Source organism: Meriones unguiculatus, chromosome 5 (genome assembly GCF_030254825.1).
Source record: "Meriones unguiculatus strain TT.TT164.6M chromosome 5, Bangor_MerUng_6.1, whole genome shotgun sequence".
Lineage (NCBI taxonomy): Eukaryota > Metazoa > Chordata > Mammalia > Rodentia > Muridae > Meriones > Meriones unguiculatus.
Genome location: NC_083353.1, coordinates 111,006,850 through 111,030,010, shown reverse-complemented (window position 1 = coordinate 111,030,010; position 23,161 = coordinate 111,006,850). Strand labels below are relative to the sequence as shown.

The window sequence follows — 23,161 nt, the reverse complement described above, 5'->3', positions numbered from 1 at the left end:
TACTTCCTACTTCCTTTCCCCTGCCCGCCCCCCGTTTGTCTTCCTCCCACTTTCACACCCTCTGTAAAAATGACTCAGTGAGTCCACTTAGTGATGTCCACATGCCCACGGGCGTGGGGCCATCCACTGGAGCGTGGGCCACCCACCAGAGACCGCACACACACGAAGAAATTCGGCTCTGCCCTTTCCCCGCAGCCACCAGCCGCCAATTGCGTCTCAGCTGGGGGTGGGGCCTTGTGAGCTCCTCCCCCTCCAAGGCAGGAATGTTGACCGCCTTGATTTTGTGCAGATGACCCCAGCTGCCAGGAGTTCATGGGTGCGACAGCCACGTCGCGTCCAGAAGACGGCGTCTCACGGCGCCCTTCCCCATCCTCTTGGCTCCTTTAAACCTGCTACCATCTCTCCGCGCTAGTTCCCGAGCCTTGGGGGAGGGGCGGATTCACCGTGTGCGGGTCTCGGCCTTAACTGCTGACCACTGCAACAGGAAAGCTTCTTCGGGCGAGGCTGAGAGCAGCAGTAATCGAGGGACGTAAACAAACACGCAGGAGGCAGTTGGAGAGCCTGAGCATTTAGAAGAAAACAAAGTCAGAGGATTCCCTAGAAGCTGTGACCTCCCCAACTGGGGACTTTCGGTCAGGTTTGCAGAACCAGGCATGAATTTCTTCCTGGGGAACGGGTCTCGGGGTCACTCCCATAAGAGTCATGAAGAGTCATGTCACGATTGCGCCAGTGGTCACTCCCTTCCCCACCCTACCCCCTCCTCCCCACCCCCTCTGGACCGAGGAAGCCAGTCAACAGGAAGTCTCCAGGACGGTTCCAGATTGACCTCTCGGTCCTGAAAACAAAGTGTGCCGTGTTCTACCCTCTAGACGTGACTTGCCATCTGGTCATGGGGTGTAGCCGCGATCCCTGGCCGCAGACACAGGTCTCCAGGGCCTCCCTGACCGATCATAACTCATAGGGAACTGTCCTGTACGGACGCTGAGGATTTTGTTTAAAAAAGCATGCCTTGACAGGCGTGATGGTGCATGCCTTTAATTCCAGCACTTGGGGGGAGGAAGATGCAAGAGGATCGCAAAAAGCCAAAAAAGAAAAAGAGAGAGAGAGAGAGAGAGAGAGAAAGGAGACCTAAAAAAACAAGAAGCAGGTCTTTTTTTTTTGTATTATTTTTTTTCTTTTCTTTTCTTTTAGTTTATTTATTAAATATTCTGCCCGCATGTACGCCTGCACACCAGAAGAGGGCACCAGATCCCATTACAGACGGTTATGAGCCACCGCGTAGTTGCTGGGAACTCAGGACCTTTGGAAGAGCAGACAGTGAGTGCTCTTAACCTCTGAGCCTTCTCTCCAGGCCCCTGCTTCTGGTTTTTCAAGACAGGGTTTCTCTGTGTAGCCCTGGCTGTCCTTGGACTCACTCTGTAGACCAAGCTGGCCTCGAACTCACAAAGATCCGCCTCCCTGAGTGCTGGGATTGAAGGTGTGCACCACCACCCGGATAAAAAGCGGGTCTTAAGTAAAACAAAATGTACTGTCTTTCCTAACAGAGGGTGAAATAATGCACAGCTCCATTTAAAAAAAAAAAAAATTCAAAGAAGCCACTTGGTAACAGTTCAAATTCCAGGGTTAATACTTTCCTAATCCAAATCTGTGCTCACGGTCACACTCTCTGCTGAAAATTGCATTCTGTTGATTCTGGTTATCAACTGTGCCATGTAACAGTGTGAGGCCGAGGTCTGACCACTCAGAGTGAGGTACAGGACCCCTTACTGCTGGGAATAGACTGAACAGGACTCCTACTGGGTGTGCATGCGTGTGTGTGTGTGTGTGTGTGTGTGTGTGTGTGTGTGTATACGCGCATGCGTGCACTCAGTTTGACATGGCTGCACACCCTGCTGCAGAAGGAAACTTTTGCCTTGCTGAAACCCTTCGAACTGTGAGGTCATTTGCTTGAAAGCCACCCCCAGACCCAAATCGGGGCTCTCTATTACCGAGGGTCTCGGGAGCTAACCCCACCTTGCTGCCTTGTGACCCTGGATGTGGGGACACTCTCTGCTTTCAGGACTAACAGAATGTGAGTGAGCTGAAAATGGGGAACAAAAGGTCCAGGAAAAATAAGAGAAACTGCCAGCATGGGTCGTGTGTCGGGGAGGTGGAGGGGCGTTGAGTAAATCCAGGAAGCTGTAAGAAAGGTGGAAGTGAAGATTACTCTCCCTCCGACAGTCCCGGAGAGCCCATTGGGGCGGATGATGAGGTTCTGCAAAAACAACTCCCAAACCAAGAGAAGGAGGAGGAAATCGAAGTCCCACAGTCCTGCTTCGGAGGCTGGGACAGCCCTCGGGTCGTGAGTGATTGAGATGTATGTTCAAGCTCAAAGCATGTGCAGACTCCCAGTCTGAGGGTCCTGGCTCGGAAGAGGGACCAGAGACAGGGAGAGTGATCTGGGTGAGTGCAAGAAACCTCTGGTAGAACTAAGGGCCTGGTCTGGAGGATTCCTGCATAAGGCATGAGGTTGCCAGCATGGACTCTGGGAACAACCTCATTGGGAGTTTACACGGATCCATCAGTAGCCAAAGGGCCTCCGTGATGCTTAGTGATGGTTTCCGAGGGCTTTTCCCGCAGGAAGGGAAGGCTGAAGCCTCGGATCAAGACATCACGACACAAGCTAGGCAAGCCTAGCCTTCCTTTTGCAGAAAGGAGAAGAATAAAAATATCCGAGACCAGTAAGAATAAGCTACCCAGGACCAGAGAGATGGTCCTGGTTCAACAGTTAAGAGCACTAACTACTCTTCTGGAGGACCCAAGTTCGAGTCCCAACACCCATAACCATCTAGAACTCCAGTTCCTGGGGATCCAACAGCCTCTTCTGGCTTTCTTGTGCACCAGGTACACAAGTGGTACACAGACAGACATAAAGGGAAAACATGCATTCACATAAAATAAACTACTTGTTTTTTTAATTAATAAGTTTGCACCAGGTAGTGGTGGTACACGCCTTTAATCCCAGCACAGGGGGATCTCTGTGAGTTCAAGGCCAGCCTGGTCTACAAAGAGAGTTCCAGGACAGCCAGGGCTACAGAGAGAAACCCTGTTTAAAACAACAACAACAACAAAAAAAAAAAAGTCCTCTGTGACACATACTCCTGGGGCACATGGTCCTATATTGGGGAGACAAACCTCAAACAAAAGAGAAAAAGAAACAGCAGGTGAAGATTGGTAGGTCAGTGTCTCACCAGGTAAGTTAAGGATCAGAGCCTCCTGTCAACCTTTCCAATCCAGAAGTCTGGGCCCTCTAATTGAAAATCCATACGTGGGTGGTGGCTGGTCATTTGGATCGATTCCTTAGGCCTCAGCTCCATACCTGGCCCAAGCCAACGTTAACAGTGAATATTCTCTTCTCTGGTGGTGATAAGACACGCCACCATGGGTGGTTTCTTAGAAAGAAACATCTACCCTACACTGTATAATGGCAGCTTTTTTTCATTTGTTTTTTTTATATGCATTGGTGTTTTGCCTGCATGTGTGCCCGTGTGAGGGCCTAGGATCCCCTAGAACTGGAGTTACAAGTGCAAACTGCCTTGCAGGTGCTGGGAATTGAACCCTGGTCTTCTGGAAGAGCAGCCAGTACTCTTACCGCTGAGCCGTATCTTCAGCCCCTAATGAAGACAAATTTTAAAAAAATTCCACAACCAACATCCCACATGGGATAATAATAATAATGAGGTCCACCATCCACTGAGGCATCTTGCCAGCATCTTCAAGGTTTGGTCATAAGCGAGATGGGAGCGTCAATACCAGAGTCCTATAACGCGGATAGGCCTTAAACAGTGCACACAGGGAAAAGGGAGGCCTGCGGGGTTCCAGGAAGGCTGAAGGATGGATGAGAGTGCGCTCAGGTGAGACACAGAGCCGCTGGGCGAGGGATGCTGAAATCACACGTTGTATCTTCGCTGGCCTGACACTGAGACAGTTAGAAGATCGGAGTGTGGACAGACTGAAATTCCAGAGAGAAGGGAAGTGGTGAATGGAGGGAGAAAGAACAACGATACTATTCTTGACTCGAGGACGAAAAGGCATTAGTTAACGTCAATTGTCATCTAACTTTGCAATCACAGGGCTAATGTGGAAAGATTTTTGGCTTCCTGTGTACTTTATTTTCTGTCTTTTCTTGTTAATAATAATAATAATAAAATTGCCCCTCCAAGGTCACAACTGTGAGTTAGCTTTAAGTTTTTACAGTTTTGTCCCTACCTTTTATTCACTCTTGGAAAAAAAAAATCTTATTTTATTTGATATCTTTAACATCCTTTTAGAATGATATTTCTAGAATGGTTTATCCCAGAAATCCTTTCCTCTTCATCCTAACTATTTTCTCATCTGAGTCTTCAGGTAATAATTTATCTTGGTAGAATGACTTAAAAAAAAAAAGATATAATTTATTGTTTATTCGTGTGCATGTGACTGTAGTTCCGGAGGCGGCCGGAAGAGGGCGTCAGATCCCTGTAACTGGAGTTTCAGATGGCTGTGAGCTCCAACGGGGGTGCTGGACATCCGGACTGTGCTCCTCTTTAGGAGGGGTAAAAGCTCCGGGCAGTGACAGCGGAACTGTCTTTCCAGCCCCGATAGTATGACTTTTTTCTAACTCTCAGGCCACAGAGTGAAAACAGGGCAATAGGGGTAAAGGTCCAAGTGGAGAAAGGGTCTCTTAGGACTTGCAACAAGGTTAAAATTATCCGAGCGTGCGGCCGTACACTTGCAACCCTAGCGTTCTGGGAGGCAGAGGCAGATGGATCTCTGTGAGTTCCAGGACGCCAGACTGGTCTACAGAGGGAGTCCAGGACGGCCAAGGCTAAACAGAGAAAGTTTGTCTCGAAAAACAAGAAACAAAAACCAAAACGTTTGGTAATTAAAAATAGAGGCATTCGGGCTGGAGAGAGGGCTCAGAGGTTATGAACACTGGCTGCTCTTCCAGAGGTCCCGAGTTCAAATCCCAGCACCCACATGGTGGCTCATAACAGTCTATAATGGGATCTGGTGCCCTTTGCTGGCGTGCAGGCAGAAAAAGAATAGAGGCATTCTTAATTTTCTGCAATATGCCATGCATGTGATTTAGATTTAGATTTAGGGCGGAAAACCAGCAGTTATGAGAAAGAATTGTTGGAAAGGATTTAAGCATGAAGTGAAAGGGATAAAAAGAAAAGAGAATATTTTCGATGAGGGTGGATTTTGCACGATAAAATAAGATTTTGTCCTAAGAATAAGAAAAGCAGAAAAAAACTGAACAAGTCACTGAAGTTGTGAATACACTGTACAAAGTTTGTAGAGAAAAGCCTTGTGGATGATATATGGCAGATGGTTAAAGTTTGTTAGAATTCCTACTGAATGGCAACATTTATAGGAGCTGGTCAAAAGAACAAGAATATATGTCTAAATAAGATACCTACCTGTGCCTTTGCTAATGTTTTTAGGCTTTAACCACTTGAAGAAATTGAATCACAACAAAACCAAGATTAAAAAAAGTTATTTGGATTATTTTGTCTAAACTTCACCTAATGTTACAAAGAAGTTAAAGTGACAAGATCTGTGAAGCTGTCCTGTGTGCAGGAAAACTTGGAAGCCTACACCAGTAAGGAAAGAGGTACAAAAAGGATTGCCAGTACTCTGGCCGCTGCCTTCCATAGTCAGCCAGCTAGGACCCCAGAGACAATAACAGAGAAGCCCCTGTTATAAATTATCCATTGTTTTGATCAGAGAAGCTACAAAATCCCATGAGGCTGGGCTCTAACCACTGGACGGTTTCTAAGAGGGCTAATTCTGGGGCCTCCAGCTATGTTTGATGCAATATAAAAGTTATGATCAGGAGCTGGAGAGATGGCTCAGAGGTTAAGAGCACTGACTCTTGCAAAGGTCCTGAGTTTAATTCCCAGTAACCACACGGTGGCTCACAACCATCTTTAATGAGATCTGGTGCCCTCTGCTGGGGACAGGTGTACATGCAGTCAGAACACCGTATGCATAAGACATAGACAAATCTTTAAAAAACAAAAAGTTATAACCAAATGAAGCTCTATACCATACGGCTGACATCAGTTTTCTCCAATCTTCTGAAGTTACCCGATTTTGAGATTTTTGTGCCGTCCAGGTATGAAGTATCTGTTTTATTTAAACTAAATATCTGCTAAGAGACAGCATTGTTTTCTTGTGCCTCTGCTAGGCTTGGTGTTGCACGCCTTTAATCCTAGCACTTGGGAGGCAGAGGCAGGTGGATCTGTGAGTTCAAGGCCAGCCTGGTCTACAAAGCAAGTCCAGGACAGCCAAGGCTACACAGAGTAACCCTGTCTCAAAAAAAAAAAAAAAAAAAAAAAGAGGGAGAGAGGGAGGTATTGGGGATGCTCTTGTCTGTACACTCCATATTCAGATGCTGATTTCTGGGCCCTGAACTGCAGTCCAGATGTGGGCACTGTCATTTCTACGGAGAATCTCCTGTCTTAATGTGGTCTAAAAAACTGTTCTCTATCATCTCTGATTGGCTAATAATAGCTGGGCAGAAAGAGTTAGGGCTGGTCCTCCGATCCAAGGAAGGGGGTCTCAGGAGAGGGGAAGAAGAAGGTCTGGAGAAGGAGGCCATGAGAAGGTCACCATGAGGGAGTGGCCGTGAGGACAAAGATGGAGAAGGAGCACTCTCTCTCTCTCTCTCTCTCTCTCTCTCTCTCTCTCTCTCTGTTGATTAGTTTTTGTCAACCAACTAGACTTATCTTTGAAGAGGGAATCTCAACTGAAAGACCTGACTGCCACAGACCAGCCCAGTCAGGCTCCCTGCGTCCGTGGCAAAATCAGAGGTTTGGATGTCAGGAAGGCACAGTTTCAGGCGAATGACAGTCAGAGACCACACTGGAGAGTGATTTTGCTGTGATTTTACTGAAGTAAGGCTAATAATTTTATAGTAATTACATAAGGAAACACCTTAAAGTTGGCATATTTCCCAGAACACTTAGATTTTTACCAAGAATACAAAGTTTACATTTTAACTCAAAAATGTAGTCAAACATAAAGCAGTGCCCACAAGAAATCTTGGCTTGAGAACTTTTTGATCAAAGCAAAAGGAAAAGAAACCTCAAACTGCAGTTTCATTATTGCTAACCAGTGAAGAGGAAAGTCAGGAGCTAAGTCAGATGCCTGCCAAAATCTTTCTCTGTATCAAAATCTAAATACACCTTTGTTAACCATCCTCCCATATGTCTTGCTAAAGATTTACGATCTTCCCTAGAAACAAGACCATAAAGGGGGGCAAGCTCAAGCCAGCTGTACTCCTCATGCTATTTTTTCCTAAGAAGGAGCCTATTATTTTTTCACTATTCTTTTTTTTTTATCAGTTACATTTTATTAACTCTGTATCCCAGCCGTGTCCCGATCCCTCATTCCCTCCCAGTCCCTCCCTTTCACTATTCTTATAATGCTCTTAATACTAAATCTAATTCATTACTTCTCTTAAAACTACTTTTCTTCCGCTCTATTCTTATTAAAGCTTTTGGTAATGTATCAAAAATATATTTCCTTGAATAGTTAATTGTGCTGTTTCAGGAATCTTAGAGAAAGATTAAAAAAAAAAACAACTCATTAATCCAGCCCCACAACTGCAACCGAAAAAGCATATAGACCCTAGAATGCGTCTTTTTGACTTAGGTGGTTGGGGACCTGCCATTGACCTCCAGGGAGTGAATTTCTGAAGAAAGCGTATCTCCCGCCCTGTAGCACAATCTATACACTGGCGATACTGGAGTGGGTGTAGCACCTGACTCCAACTGGTTGACCTTCGGGCATGCCTCTGAGGCATTCTCTTGGTTGGCAATTGATGGAGGAGGGCCCAGCCTGTTGTGGTTGGTGCCACAGCTGGACAGGTGGGCCTAGATTCTATGAGGAAGCAGTCTGAGCAATCCGGTGAGCTGAATTCCCCCACAGTGTCTGCCTCAGTTCCTGCCTTGCCTTCCTTGAGGATGGACTGTACACTGAAGCCAAATGAACCTTTTCTTCCACAACTTGGGTTTGGTCCTGGTGCTTACTACAGTGATAAAAAATGAACTAAGGTAACACACATGTAGCAAACAGAGTGTGTAAGTGCACACCGGCGACTGTACAGAGATCAGAGACCACAAGGAGGCGAGGGGTCGTTCAGAGCTGTAGTTTCAGGTTTTGTGGGACACACGGCTTGTTTCATGGATTCTTGGATCCCAAACTCTCATCCTCAAGATTGCAGAGAAAGCACTCAGTTACTGAGCCATCTTTCTTAAAAAAAGAAAAAGAAAAACATTTATTTATTGTATACAGTGCTCTGCCTGCATCAACACCTGCTCACCAAAAGAGGGCACCGGATCTCATTATAGATGGTTACAAGCCACCATGTGGTTGCTGGGACTTGAACTCAGGACCTTTGCAAGAGTCAGCGCTCTTAACCTCTGAGCTCTCTCTCCAGCCCCCATAGCCATCCCTTCAGACAGCTGGCTGACCCGATGGCTGGCCAGTGACCTTCAGGAATCCACCTGTCTCCATTCCCCTAGAGCTATAGCTACAGATGCATGACATGGTGCCCAGATTTTACGTGGACTCTGGGCATCTGAACTCAAGTCCTCATTCTTGTGCACACACTTTACTGACCGAGCTGCTTCCTCAGGCATCTGAGTGAGCCTCTTACCCTGCCTTTGTGTGGTCCACGTATCATGAAAAACCATCTATAAACCAATCTTTAGTTCTTTTTTCTTCTGATCTGATGTAACTCTCAATGAAGCCTACAAAGGAGTTATGTGGAGAGTGTCCGTGTCAAAGGAAACTGGCTCATAGCTTTTTTTTTTTTTTTTTTTTTTTTTACATTGCATGTTTCTATGAGCTCAGACTGTAAGTAACCTCCTCATTTGACGACGGATCATTGACCTGCACACCTAATGTTATGACTGGTGCGAGATAACACAAACTTCATGGCAGGAAGCTCTCCACATCTGCATGGTGACCTGGATAGATAATCTTTAAATTGTGTGTGTGTGTGTGTGTGTGTGTGTGCGTGCGTGTGCGTGTGCGCGCGCATGTTTTACCTGCATGTATGCCTGGCGCCTACAGAGGCCAGAAGAGGCTGTCACATCCCTCAGAACTGGAGGTACCAACATTTGTGAACTACCTACCATGTAGGTTCTGGGAATTGAACCTGGGTCCTCTGGAAGAGCATTCAGTGCTCTTAACAGCTGAGTCACCTCTCCAGCCCTGCATGCATAATCTTTTTATTTTTTTTTTGGGGGGGGGTACAGGTATAATCTTTGCTGACAGTCAGTATCAAGTCAGAAAGACTTGGAAGATCGAGCAAGCTTAGCAGTTTAGCGTGAGAGGAACCTTGTAAGCAGATGCACGAGGGAGGGGCTTTTGCAGAAGATAGGTACATTATCTTATTAAGGGGGTAATTATTCCTCCCGTCCCTTTAGCATGGCTTCAGGTAAATCAGCTTTCCTGGTTCTTCCTGATGACTGACAGGCCTAGCTGGGTTAACTCTTAAGGGAAGAGACAATTGTGTATAAATTCTGGGAATATCAGAATGCCTTGTCTCTACCCAGGGCCAGAGGGAGAACACGGATCCCATTATCTCGAAAGAAGCTTTCATTCAGTGGGCCTCAACAAATCTTGGAAATTTCAACTTTTCATGTAGCAATTTAAACTTTGGTTGTTTGTTTGGTTGGATGTTTTTTTGTTTTTATTTTTCTTTTTGAGACAGGGTTTCTCTGTATAGCCTTGGCTGTCCTGGAACTCACTGTGTAGGTCAGGATGGCCTTGAACTCAGAGATCAGCCTGCCTTTGCCTCCTAAGCGATAGGATCAAAGTGCCACCACTCCCTGGCGGTAACTTATATCTTAAGGGAGAAACTATAATGCTTTCCTTGGAAGGTGGAGCTCCAGGATGACCGGAGGGAGGAAGTTCCTTAATGGCCTTCAAGACTATTAATCTGTATCTAGCTAGTATGGAAACTCTTACTAAAATGGATCTAACTAGGCGCTGGAGAGATGGCTCAGAGGTTAGGAGCACTGACTGCTCTTCCAAAGGTCCTGAGTTCAATTCTCAGTAATCACATGATGGTTCATAACCATTTATAATGAAATCTGGTGCCCTCTTCTGACGTTTAGGTGTATATGCAGGCAAGACATTGTATACATAATAAAATAAATAAATCTTTGGGGGAAAAAAGAGGATTTACCTAAAACGTTTTACGTGGGTGGGCATTTTGCCTATATGAATATCTCTGTACCACATGCACACTGGTGCCCACGGAGGCCAAGAGGGTACCAGATACCCATGAGCTAGAGTTATAGACAGCTGCAAACCACCAAACGGGTTCTGGGAACTGAACCTGGATCCTCTGGAGTACCGACTGCTGGTCATGCTCTCACATTTTAAAAACTGAAATGTATCATGTAATTGCCATTGTTAGATCTTTATTTGGAGAATTTGCTCCACCTTGACCATAAATTTAGACAAAGGTTGAAAATAATACAAGAGATAAATTAGTACTCCCCAGTGTAACTTAGAGTTTGGAAATTAGCAAGACTCAGCTAAAAATGTTGACGTTCTAATGTAAAGGCACCAGTGTAAAACTAAAACTGAATTCCTGTATCTAAAAGAACAACAATTCTAAAGGTTTATTCTAGTTACTTTTCTACTGCAGTGACGAAACACCATGACCGAGGCAACTTATTAGAGAAAATACTGGGCTGGAGAGATGGCTCAGAGGTTAAGACCACTGGCTTCTCTTCCTAAAGGTCCTGAGTCCAATTCTCAGAAACCACATGGTGGCTCCCAACCATCTATAGTGAGATCTGCTGCCCCCTCTTCTGGCATGCAGGCAGAACATTGTATACATAATAAATAAAATAAATCTCTTAAAAAAGGTATTTAAGTTTGAACTTATGGCTTCAGAGGGTTAGAGTTCAAGATAATGAACCAAAGGCATGGTGGCCGTCCCAGCTGAGAGTTCATGTCTGATCCATCAGTGGAAGGAGAAAGAGAATCCTGGGAATAGTCTGCTTCTTTTGAAACCTGAAAGCTGGCCCCAGTGACACACCTCCTCCAAAAAGGCCACACCTCCTACTGCTTCCCAAGTGACTACCAACAGGGACTGAGTATTCAAACATGTGAGCCTATGGCATGTGGTGGTGTGTATGTGTCGGGGGGGGGGCATTCTCATTCAAACCACCACAGAGGTTAATGTTTCAGAATTTTGACCACTCAGAACATTGTCTTCCATTTCATATTCACTTAAAAGTATCTATTTATGTTAAAATCTTAAATTTTGTAATTACATTTATTTTTTTTGTGTGTGCATGTGTTAGGTGGGGTGAGGGAGGGCAGATTTTGCTAAATGGACCCATCAAACCGCCTTCTAAAGAACTATGTTTATAGTCATAGATCAGGAGCGGGCAAAATGGCTCAACAGGCAGGGGTGCTTGCCGCTGCGCCCGGTGGTAACTGCAGAGGCTCATAACTGGTCAAAAGTGGCACATGACAGTTGAATGCTCAGCCATTAACGATACCACTGTTTCACACACACCCTACACCACTAAGGCTTTTGGAAGAAAGAACGTGAAGAACCAGAAGGGAGGGAGTGATGTAAAAGTCAGCTTCGGGGGAAAGCATGGCCATCACACTTAACTCTTTTAATTGGGGGCCAGACAGATGGCTCAGTGGTTAACAAGCACTTGCTGCTTTTGCAAAGGACCCGGGTTCAGTTCCCAGCACCCACACAGTGGTTCACAACCTTCAGTAGCTTCACCCCCAGGAAAGCCAATGCCCGCTTTTGGCCTTTGCTAGCATGAGACATACGTGTGATGTACATGCACACCCACAGACAAACATTCAGACACATAAGATAAATGTTAAACATGTCTATTTTGTTATTGTATAGGTGTCAATGATAGGAGACAGAGAGGAAGAAAGAAGAGGGTGAGAGAGATAGGAAAGGGGAGAGTGAGGTAGAGAGTAGGGAAGAGAGTGGGAAAGGGTGGCAGAGAGAAGGGGTAGGAAGGGAGAGAAACATGTAGAGGTCGAGGGCAAGTCTCTGGAATTGGTTCTCTCTTTTCCACTCTGGGTTCTGGGGCTAAGTAAGGTTGTTGAAGCTTCCACTCAAGCCCTTTTACCGGCTGACCCATCTCACCGGCCCCACTGCTGTGTTTTCTTGAGACAACTATGATAGCCTTGCCTTAAAATGTGTAGCTGAGGGAGGTCTTAAGCACTCATTCCTCCTGCTATTCCCGGTGCTGGCATTGCAGGTGTACCTAAAATATAACGCATATACATAAGGCAAACATGGACCACACATATGCGAACACATATGTACTGACACGCACATATGTGAGGGTGTATTTGCACTACAGGTTTTGAAATGACTGTTTATACAGATGCACAGAGATGGAAGCATATGGCCCACAGTCAGATGAGGGGATGAAGAAATGCAGTCATGAGAGGAGTGAACTGAAGACAGCTGGCATTCCACACACTGATTAGCCCAAGACAGAACACAAATATAACACAAAGAATAAAACCATCAGAGCATTAAGCCAACAGGGAGGCACTCTTAGATCATGTAATCTTGAAGGTCATTTTAAGAATGTCAGAAAAACCAGGAGCCATAAAAGGAACCAAAAATTAGAGAAATTGATTATCATAAAAGTTAAAAAAACATTAACAAGGTGGTCAAAATTTGCAACATGAAATAATGTTCACAACATATGTAGCTCTTAAAAGAATCAAGAGTCCACAAAATATAATACATACTCCAAACTACAGAGCCTTTAAAATGATAAAAACCAATCTTCATGGTACATATCAATGCTCTTTTCTTAAGGACTTGTTTATTTTTATTTTATGTGCACTGGCATTTTGCTCGTATGTGTGTCTGTGAAGGTGCCAGACTTTGAACACTGGAGTTGGAGCTCTAAGCAGTGGTGAGCAGCTATGCAGGTGCTGGGACTTGAACCTGCATCCTCAGGAAGAGCAGCCAGTGCTCTTAGCCACTGAGCCATCTCTCCAGCCCCCACACAAGCATTCTCAACAAACAGAAAGGCAAGTATTGTACATAGACCGTGAGCTCGCGTATGTAAAGGTGTACAGGTGCCAGTCATTTCTGGAGATCACGTTATCTTAGGCAAACGTTTCCCATACACCTTCCAGCACTGTCGGCCTAGGGAGAGGAGAGCTGCCTAGACAGGCTTTGATTCTTTATTTTTTTAAAGACAAAGTCTATTTTGCAGCTCTGGCTGTCCTAGGACTCACTCTGTAGACCAGGCTGGCCTGAAACTCAGAGACCCGCCTGCCTTTGCCTCCGGAGTGCTGGGATTAAAGGTGTGTGCCGTCACACTCTGTTAGGGAAGTTTTAAAAAGAACCAGAGGAGAGATGGAGAAGCAATTTTGAATACGACACTAAAATGTGAAAAGGTGAACTAGAATGGTTGATTAAGCTGTTATCAGATGATCTCAGTCACCGGTGAGGGAGCCTTGCCTCAGGATGGAGAGGCCACAAACATAAAAATGTGTACAGTATCCTTACTGCACAGGGTTCTTAGTGTTCACTAGGACTGTTCGCAGTGAATTTGAAGCTGCTGTCCTCCAGCTTAGGTGCCTATAAGAATAAATTGAGAGCTTAATCCCGATGCTAGAAAAGGCAAATCTAATCTTTTTAGGAGTGTGGTCTTTGGTTCCGGTGGATGTTTTTTCACGCTCTCCTCTCTGCCATGGTCCACTGCCTTCTTGTCGCCCACCACGGCCCCACTGCTCTCCAGCCGCATCCTCTCCGGGGTGACCGAAGCCTCTGCCAGAGCCAGCTCCCGGCAGGCCCATGTAGAAATGGCAGCCCCAGATCCCATCCTGGGAGATACGGGAGGCTTCAAGAAGGATATCAACAGCAAATAGATGAACCTGGGAGCTGGTGCCTACCAGGATGATGAAGGAAAGCCTTACATGCTCTCCAGTGTCTGGAAGGCAGAGGGCCAGGTTGCTGGAAACAAAACAAAAAAAGGACAAAGTCCCCCCTACCCATTGGGGGACTGGTTGAATGTTGTAAGGGCCTGTAGAACTGGCCCTGGGCAAGAACAACGAAGTGCTGAAAAGTGCAGACCATTTCCGGGACTGGAGACTTAAGGGTCGGAGCCAGTTTTCTGCAAAGATTTTTTTTTTTTTTTTAAGTTCAGCTGAGATGTCTTCCAGCCCAAACCATCCTGGGGAAGACACTCGCCCATCTTCAGGGATGCCGGCATGCAGCTTACAAGGTTATCGATTCTATGACCTCAGGACTCAAGGATTCAGGAGCCGTGGAAGACTTCTCAAAAATCCCAGAGCAGAGTGTTCTCCTGCATGCCTGTGCTCACACCCCCATGGGCGTGGTCTGGCATCCAGAGCGGTGGAAGGAAATCACATCCCTGGTGAAGAAAAAGAATCTTTGCATTCTTTGACATGGCCGATTAAGGCTTTGCCAGTGGTGCTGGCGATTAGGATGCCTGGGCTGTGCACTACTTCATCGAGCAGGGCATGAATGTTTGCTCCGCCAACCGTACGCCAAGGGCATGGGCCTATACGGTGAGTGTGTGCGAGTCTTCACTGTGGTCTGCAAAGGGGCTGGTGAAGCAGAAAGGGTGGAGTCGCAGCTGAAGAGCCTGATGCATTCCAACCCCCCCCTCAATGGGGCCTGACTGCAGCAACCACTGTGACTTCTCCAGACTTGCCAAGGAAAAGGTTGCAAGAAGTGAAAGGCATGGCCAAGCCGAGCAGTGGTAGCCAAGGCCTGTAATCCCATCACTCCAGGAGACAGAGGCGGGCAGATCTCTGTGAGTTCAAGGCTAGCCTGGTTTACAAAGCGAGTCCAGAACAGACAAGGCTATGCAGAGAAACCCTGCCTCAACAAACAAACAAACAAACAAACAAACAAACAAACAAACAAAGGCATGGCTGACCGCATTGCTAGCATGAGGACCCAGCTGGGCTCCAACCTGAAGAAAGAGGGGTCCTTCCACAACTGGCAGCACATCACCACCGTTTTGGGACACTGGCCTAAAGCCTGAGCAGGTGGAGCGGCTGACCAAGGAGCCGCTCTCAGTCCACATTCATGACTAAGGATGGCCGAATCTCCGTGGGCAGGGGTCACCTCAGGCCATGTGGGCTACTTGCCCACGCCATTCACCAGGCCAAGTAAGTAATTACCAGCGTGCAAAGGGACAGAGACTTTTCCTTCAGCCTTTGCTCTTGTGAGTCAGATGCAGGGGAGGGAGGGCGAGTAGACGGCGTTTCCAGCCTCAGCGCAAACCCTCAGCGACTGAAGATGTCCCTCCAAAGGGATAGGGCAGAGACCTCCACCGCTGGTGTCTGGAACTGTGGGCTCTAAACCAAACCGTCCCTCATCCTTTTGTCTTCAGCTTTTCTTTTCAAATATTTCCTTCCTACCAAATTACAACAGAATCACACTCACAGAGCAAACAGATGAGAAGTAATAACAGTTTCACAATCACTCAGGAGTTTATTCACGTAATACTTGGTTATGTTCTTTTGCATTTTCTCTTTTTCTATCACGTGACCTTCTATTAAGTGACGAAAATGAAGAAAATCTGGATTTTTAAAATTTTTATTTTTGCTATCAATTATAAAGTCCCCAGGATATACTTGCTCTAAGCTGAAAACAAGGACTTGTGATCTTATGAAATTTCGAATCACTTTCAAAACCAGTTTACAAAGTAAGCGATAGCCAGATCGTCCCCACCCTCTTCTCCCCAGCCCTCCTCACAACACACAGCGGGGAACCACATCCTTCCTGAAGCTACTTGGGATACTGCTGCTGCAGGCATTACCATTTTCAGCAACGATCTGTCGATCACACTTGACAGATCACTGGCAGCCTTGTAAACGGGGACAAAAGGGTCATTTACTCTTCTAATGTAACTTGGGTTTAAATTACTTGTGAGCATTAGAAGGCCAAAGGAGAAAAAAGAAAGTTATTTTCTTGTTTTCCCCGTTGTTGGTTCTCAGCAAAGGGAGTATATGTCCTAAGAACCAAAGACAATGGCCCAGTGGCCTAGGCCTGTACCACTAACCACATGGGAGCCAGAAGCAGACACCAGGCTAGCTTGGGCAATTTAAATGTTAAATGTAGGAAGGTAGAATAGAATACACCTCAGAGGTAATGTCCAATCTCCATTACTTGAGAGGAGCAGGGGAAGGATGTCTTTTGGTTATGGTTTCTTGATAAAAACAGAACAAACAAGAGAGGTGGCACATGCCTGTAATCTGGGCAGAGGGATCCAAAATTGAAGGACAGCTAAGCCCATGCTAAACAAGCCAATTTAAAAAGAAAAGAAACAGATGGGTGAACTCCTAAAGATAGATCATTAGATCATTCCTCTCCAGACTCCGTATCTCCAACACACACGTGCGCGCATACACCTTTTCAGCAGTGCTAACGGGCTAACCATACCACCAATGAAATAATTTTCAGATTGGCAATTTATTTTAGAGATTGCAAGTAAAGTATTAAAAACAGGTTTGGCCCAGGTTAAAAGTGGTTCCCATTTATTGGCTAATTTTCCTCAGGACTTTCAATATTCATTCTCAGAATTTACCTTTATTTGGTTACCATTTAAAGTCACCACCAGGGGCTGTAGAGATGGCTCAGAGGTTAAGAGCATTGGCTGCTTTTCCAGAGGTCCTGAGTTCAATTCCCAACAACCACATGGTGGCTCACAACCATCTTTAATGAGATCTGGTGCCCTCTGCTGGCAAGCACAACATCGTATATAAAATAAATCAATCAATCTTTTAAATCACCACCGAAAAAAAAAAAAAACATGCTCATGAAATCAAGTTACAATTTCTTTAAGGCACAACCAACAACCCTTAATGAAGTAAGACTTGATGAACATGTAAGGGAATCATGAACTGATTGTCTAGACAAACACATTATTGTAGAAGAGCAATGGTGTACCTTTTCCCAGTACACATCCTATGCTGCTGTGGTTGAGTAGATGATCCAGGCCAAGACAATACTCCAACTTCCAAGACACACTAACATCCATTCTTTCCCTGGTATGCTATAAACACTGGTAAATCTACACAGTAATGGTGTGGTTTGACTTAAAGGAACTAGAGCTCTGTAAGGGCCTATTACAAAAACATCTCTCTATACACATTAAGCTAATGCACATATCAAATTTCACTGGACCTGGGTTTAGGGATATTTGGGGAGTTCAACAGCTTAAAATATCCACACTTTGCAATTTTCAAAATCCACTTCACATTGTTTTCTCCCCTAAGTACTGTCCTCACCTTTTGAAAGTCTTTTTTTGGGTTTTGTTTTTTGTCTCTGTGTAGCCCTGGCTGTCCTCAAAGTCACTGCCTCCTAAGCACTGGGATAAAAGGTGTGCATCACCACTGCTGGGGAAAAGACAGGCTTTCTCTTTTCTTTTCCTACTCTACTGGCTGACACACAAGAATACTACATTGACAAACAGTATCTTTTTTTCTTCCTTTCTACCCCCAAACTCCACTCTGAGACAGGTTGTATTACCCAGCCCTCTGGCTGTCCTCGAACAGTATATAAACCAGCCTGCCTCTGTCTTCCAAGTGCCAGGATTAATGGTGTGTACACCATGCCCAGCTGAAAGCAGTTTCTTTACACTCACTGAACTGCATCCAGCAAACTAAAACAGTTTGACAGGCAGTAATTCATAATCTGAGGCTCAAGTCGGAGCCGGACGGGCAAAGCTGGCTCACAGCAGTTTAGCGAAGGGGCCACGCCTCTCCATCTCCACACTGCACATGGCTTTTGCAGGAACACCAGGAAGTGAAAGAAACATCTGTGAGAGGATGCCAATGCTTCTCCCCCAACTAGGAACCAGTAACTATTGCTACCTTGGATTTCTGAATATGGGATTGCACAGTTCTAATGACTTTCCCTGTTAAGAATTACCAAAGGCTTAACTACTATTACCACTTTTTTTCTTTTTTTTTGAGACAGGGTCTTTGTAGTCCTGACTGGTGTGGAACTCATAATGTTGACTAGGCTGGTTGTGAACTCCTACTTCTGCCTAAGTGCTGGGATTAGTGTGTGTGCCATCACAACCAGCAGACTACATTTTTTTTTTCATTCTTTTGTTACTTCTGTCAAAATATCTATGATGAAGGCAGTGGTAAATAGTTTTAAAATATTAATGCTTAACAATGAAGAACTGAAACTCTGAGACAGAAAGAGAAACATAAATCAAGTTTTAATACAAAATGTAAACAAATACAGAAGAATTTAGTTGCAAATTTTGTGAAACAACGCTTTACATTAGAACATCTACTTTTTCTTAAATAGACGACTATTTCATTAACTCACAAACTATAGTTTTTTTGATTTGTGGGTGGAGTGCTAGTTCTCTTATATCCTTAAAAGATTTTTTTTAAAGGTTTTAATGACCTCTATTCTATGTGTTGGAGTATTTTCCTGAATGTATGTCTGTGTACCACATGTATGCAGTGCTCTGGCAGGTCAGAAGAGGACACAGGATCCCCTGGGACTGGAGTTACAGATGGATGTGAGCCACCATGTAGTGCTGAGAATTGAACCTGGGTCCTCTGGAAGAGCAGCCAGTGCTCTTAGTCACTCAACCATCATCTCTCCAGGCCCTCTTATATGCTTTTCGTTTTGGTCTAAATCTATGGTTAAGACAAATCAAATTCTTCAAATAAGTACAGAAAGAGACAAATGAATCAATTAAATTATATATTTAAAAGCTTCAAAATGCCAGAAGATGACATGCAGCTATTGACAGGTCATCACTGCCTATTTCTGAGGTCTCCAGAAGACGAGCACTGTACAAAGCACACAAATCACTCCTCAGACAGCCATCTTTCACCCATGACTCCATACTGTGGGTGACACAGTTAGTGTAAAGTAGCTCACTGGAAGGGATCACATGTCTAAGATGTGCCCTGGGACCCCACCACTCACACTTTAAATTTCTGAAGGGTTGGAGCTCACTCAAATTTAGACCACAAGTATTTCAATCTTTTACAAAGACAAAAACATAAGACATGTTGTGCTTTTTCGTTATAACAAGAACCAAATAAAATTTTTAAGTGATAATCTTCATAGTTTGGCAAAATAAAAATGTATGAAATTAATTAATTAATTAAGTTTGTAACCATTACTGAAATCTTAACTCACGACTCACATTGAGATGAAAATTCAAGACACAAGCACAGCAACACATTCAAACCAGGTAACTGGTCAAGATAGTCAACATTACTTAATATTAATCGAAGACGTAGGTAGTATAAACCAGAGAGTATTTTCAGAAACCGTATGTTGTACCTACAGCCGTACCACCTGCATGTGTATTTCTCACTTGACCTTGGAAACTAGGCAGGGTCAAGCCTGGTTAGCACTTGGGATAAGGGGTTTTATAAGAAAACCTTTTCTTCTCCTAAGATGCCTTTTGAGGTAACCCTCATACCCACACAGTCTGTAACTGGACAGTACATCTCACTTCTAGTTACTAGAAGACATTTCTTTAAGAGACGGAAGCAAAGGGGAGCAGAGACCATAAACCTTCTAGGTTTGCTCAATGCTCCCTTTAAAAGGACAACTAATGAATTTAAGTCAAACTGTAGATTCTTAAACCAAAATAAAGAACATAGGATACTGAAGATAAACCCTATTTTAGAAATTTTTTTTGTCCTTTAAAATATATTAGTCCCGTTCTAGTAGGAGTTTACAGAGTACACCTAAGACCTTTGTAAGAACACAGAACGCAACTGGGGTGGAGTTGGGGAGGGAAGGACACAGCACCATATTTTCAAACATACAAAACATTCAGCACTGACTATAGTAAGACCAAGCTGCCCAACAGACAGGGACAAGTCCCAACATGGAGGAAATATATTATCTATTTGAATAGAAGAAAAATGGAAGATATGTTCAGGTGAGAATGAAAAGGGAGTGCTAATTCCTTGTACTACAAGGAAGGAATGGGATTTATCAAAAAGCAGAAAGAAAATGCAAGCTCCCAAATGGATTTTTGATGCTCAAACTCTATCATACGCTGCTGGTAACAGTAAATATATATATATATATCTATATTTATATATGTATATTAAAAAAGGAAAAATAATCTATAGAACAGTCAGTAGTCAGAGACATTTAGAAAAAAGTAAAAACAAGTCTTTCTTTTTAAAAACGATTTACTAAAACAGCTTCATGCCCAGAGGACCTATAACCCACATCCTCTGATGAAGCCATGGTATTACTCATCAACATCTGCTGGGGCCATGTTGGAAACTATGGGCATTACGGTGAGGGCTGCAAGGCAAAAGCTGTTATTTGCCAGTCTTGCTCATGGCCATGCCTGAAGCATGGTATAGTCTGGAATACTTGTGAATGAGGGTTTCCCAGATAAGCATGCATCACTGCGGCTCAGTAAAATGTTCTCATTAGTCATCCCTACTCCTTCCAGAAACCTGGATCCAAAACGTAGACCCAGACAGACTTCCTAAACCAAGGCTACTTGCCTTGAAATAACGACAAAAAACCTTCTTTTCAGGATCCAGCCGAGTCAGATTTTCTAACCTGCTGACCATCTCCTCAAGTAAGCAAGGGGCTCTTTCGGAGGATTTTCTTATTGGTATAAATAAGCACAAGCAGCTGAGGTCTGTAGACTGACTGTACTGCCACCCCAACACTTCTAAAAGGGGTAACTTTGGCCTGTTCCTCCCAACTGGTTCAGTAGGGCATAAATGCCAGTACTTATCGGAAGAGAATTGTACTCTGACTCCTGTCCAATTATCCTAACTAGGAGATTCAAACCATCAGGGCCTTCTGATGGCACCACTTGTAGGTTGTAACCTTCTACAACGAGAATCAATTGGTCACAAGCCACATCTTATATGCCCACTAAGCACATCAATGTGTTAATGCCAAACAGCCTCCTTAGAGTTCCATCAAGAACCTGACCTTAATTCAGCACACCATACTTAGAGGAGTTAGGAGTTGAAAGACTTGGCTGCTGCACCAAAGAGGACATCCTCTGCACAGATGATAAGAGAATGGAGCCCACACAATTCATGCACAGAGGAAGCCAGCACTAAGGACTTTCTCTGAAGTCCATTCATCTTTGGAAACAACATTCTGAGTGGTTAGAACCACTCTGCTTGATGAGTAAGGTCTCAATGTGGTCCACTTCCCCCCATGTTGAAAGCTAACCAAACATCCGCTAACTGTTCTCTTTAAGATCCTCCATTGGTAGTTTGTAGCTCATTATGAAGGGAGGAGGTGGTGCTTGGCCTGGGCTATCTGGCCCCTGCTTCTTTGCACAGTTTATACAGATGTAATCTTCATTTTCAGCCATTTCTGGGGATACACCAACACAAACTTGATGAAACCACTCATCACAGCCACCATCACATTGTACCCAGTCTACCTGTAGAAGATAAAGATTGGGAGATGTTTAGTATCATAACAATAAGGTCAGAATAAAAGCAAACCAGAGAGCTTCTTGGATTAAAGGAGAGCAAACAACTGGGATATCCAGAGATAGATATGACTTCTTATGGGGTTATTTTTCAAAGAAAGAAGCTGAGAAGTTAATACCCCCCAAATTATATTTTACCATAATGTGTCCACAAAATTAGGCCTCTTAGGTACTCCATTACCTCATGAATACCTGGGGTTCCTTGTGAGGCAGAAACATGATTGGGGAATACTTGACAAAAAAGAAACGTCTAATAGAGCAGCCAAGTAGTTTTAGCTAATATTAACAATTTCTAGGCTCTAAAATAATGCAATTAACAATCAAGAAAGGAAGAGTACAACAATGTGAGGCAATCCTGTGGATTAGCTTTATTTCAAAGAGATAAGCCAAAGTACTAAGAGCATTAAATACCTTTTTAGAAAAGCAGTCACATAGGCCACTTTTAAAACTACTATTTTTTATTCTTCTCTTCTTCCGTTACAAATACAACTCCCTATAAAAAGTTAGCAAATATCAGAGGTCAAATCTTACAAGTTAACCAATTACAACAGTCAAAGACACAGGTCAATAGATTACTTTGGGGTTTAAAATTAGTCTGAAAAAAAAAAAAATGACAGGTGTCAGCGGCACATGCCAGGCAAACACTGATCCTTCAGAGCCTACAGTGACTACAGGATGCAAGGAAGGGCTTTAGTTTGGTGACTTAAAACCTCAGAGTTAACAGTAAAGCAGCAAAGTGTAACTTCAGGCTTTTCTGTTCAGAAGGTGATTGTGGTTCTTATACTTAATGTCATAAAAGACCAGAATCTAGCATTAGGATGAAAAGAGCTATGGTCAACCCCTTCATAATACAAAAGATGATTACTGTAGTGGCAATACAGAAAGCCACTTAGAACCATGAGCTTTATCAGACTTTGGAGCAAAGGAGTATGGCGGGATCAAAAAAGTCTCTCAAAGCCAGTGAAAAAGAACAAAGGAGGCCTTGGCTAGGTAAATACATTTTATGCAGGGAAAGTGAGTGGTTTTCAAAAAAGCTCCCATAGATTGCACTGGCTGTTCTTCCAGAGGACCTGCGTTCAATTCCCAGCACCGACATGGTGGCTCACAACCATCTATAATGAGTTCTGGTGCCCTCTTCTGGCACACAGGCAGGCAGAACACTGTATACATAATAAATAAATAATTCTTAAAAAAAAAAAAGTACGGCAATTACGTTAGTGAGTTTGGGCTTTTAATAGAGGATGAGAAAATTATTTATAAAATATTGCAACTTGGCTCTTACTATCTTTTCTAAGCATTCTCAAATATCTGTTCTTATTCCTGTAATCAAATTCTTTATGTGCCCTCCTAAGCTTATAGGCTTACTGGGTAGCCCAGGCTAGCCTCAAACTTCTTCATTAGTCTGGCACTCTACCAGGCTCAAACTTGAGATCCTCTTATCTCAACCCTAGAATATTGAGATCACTGTGGCAAAGGTGTAAGTTTATTAAGCACAGGTACGTACACACTTAGAGAGAACTAAATGTGGATATTCTAGGTGATGCTTATGTATTTAAGTCAGACCACTGCTGTCTCTTTCTGCTTCCTGTAAATTCAGAGCAACTTAACCATTCCTACCTAAACTAAATTCCATTTGTTTATATGTT

The 23,161-nt window shown here is 44.0% G+C and overlaps 1 protein-coding gene, 1 long non-coding RNA gene and 1 pseudogene across 2 annotated transcripts in view; 2 read left to right on the top strand and 1 right to left on the bottom strand.

The window, feature by feature from the left end:
- Nucleotides 1-211: 211 nt before the first annotated feature.
- Nucleotides 212-4,136, top strand: LOC132654272 (uncharacterized). Its single transcript, XR_009591934.1, has 3 exons — nt 212-632; nt 1,236-1,317; nt 2,221-4,136. It is a non-coding gene; the product is annotated as an uncharacterized LOC132654272 (long non-coding RNA).
- A 1,920-nt stretch (nt 4,137-6,056) lies between these two features.
- LOC110546068 (aspartate aminotransferase, mitochondrial-like) lies at nt 6,057-15,208 on the top strand (annotated as a pseudogene).
- Nucleotides 15,209-18,250: 3,042 nt separating this feature from the next.
- Kdm5a (lysine demethylase 5A) overlaps nt 18,251-23,161 on the bottom strand; it is an 85,600-nt gene continuing 80,689 nt past the window's right edge. The window contains exon 28 of the mRNA XM_021632606.2: nt 18,251-21,464. Coding sequence (XP_021488281.1) covers nt 21,258-21,464 — 207 coding nt within the window. The 3' untranslated portion in view covers nt 18,251-21,257. The remainder of the gene's footprint in view (nt 21,465-23,161) is intronic.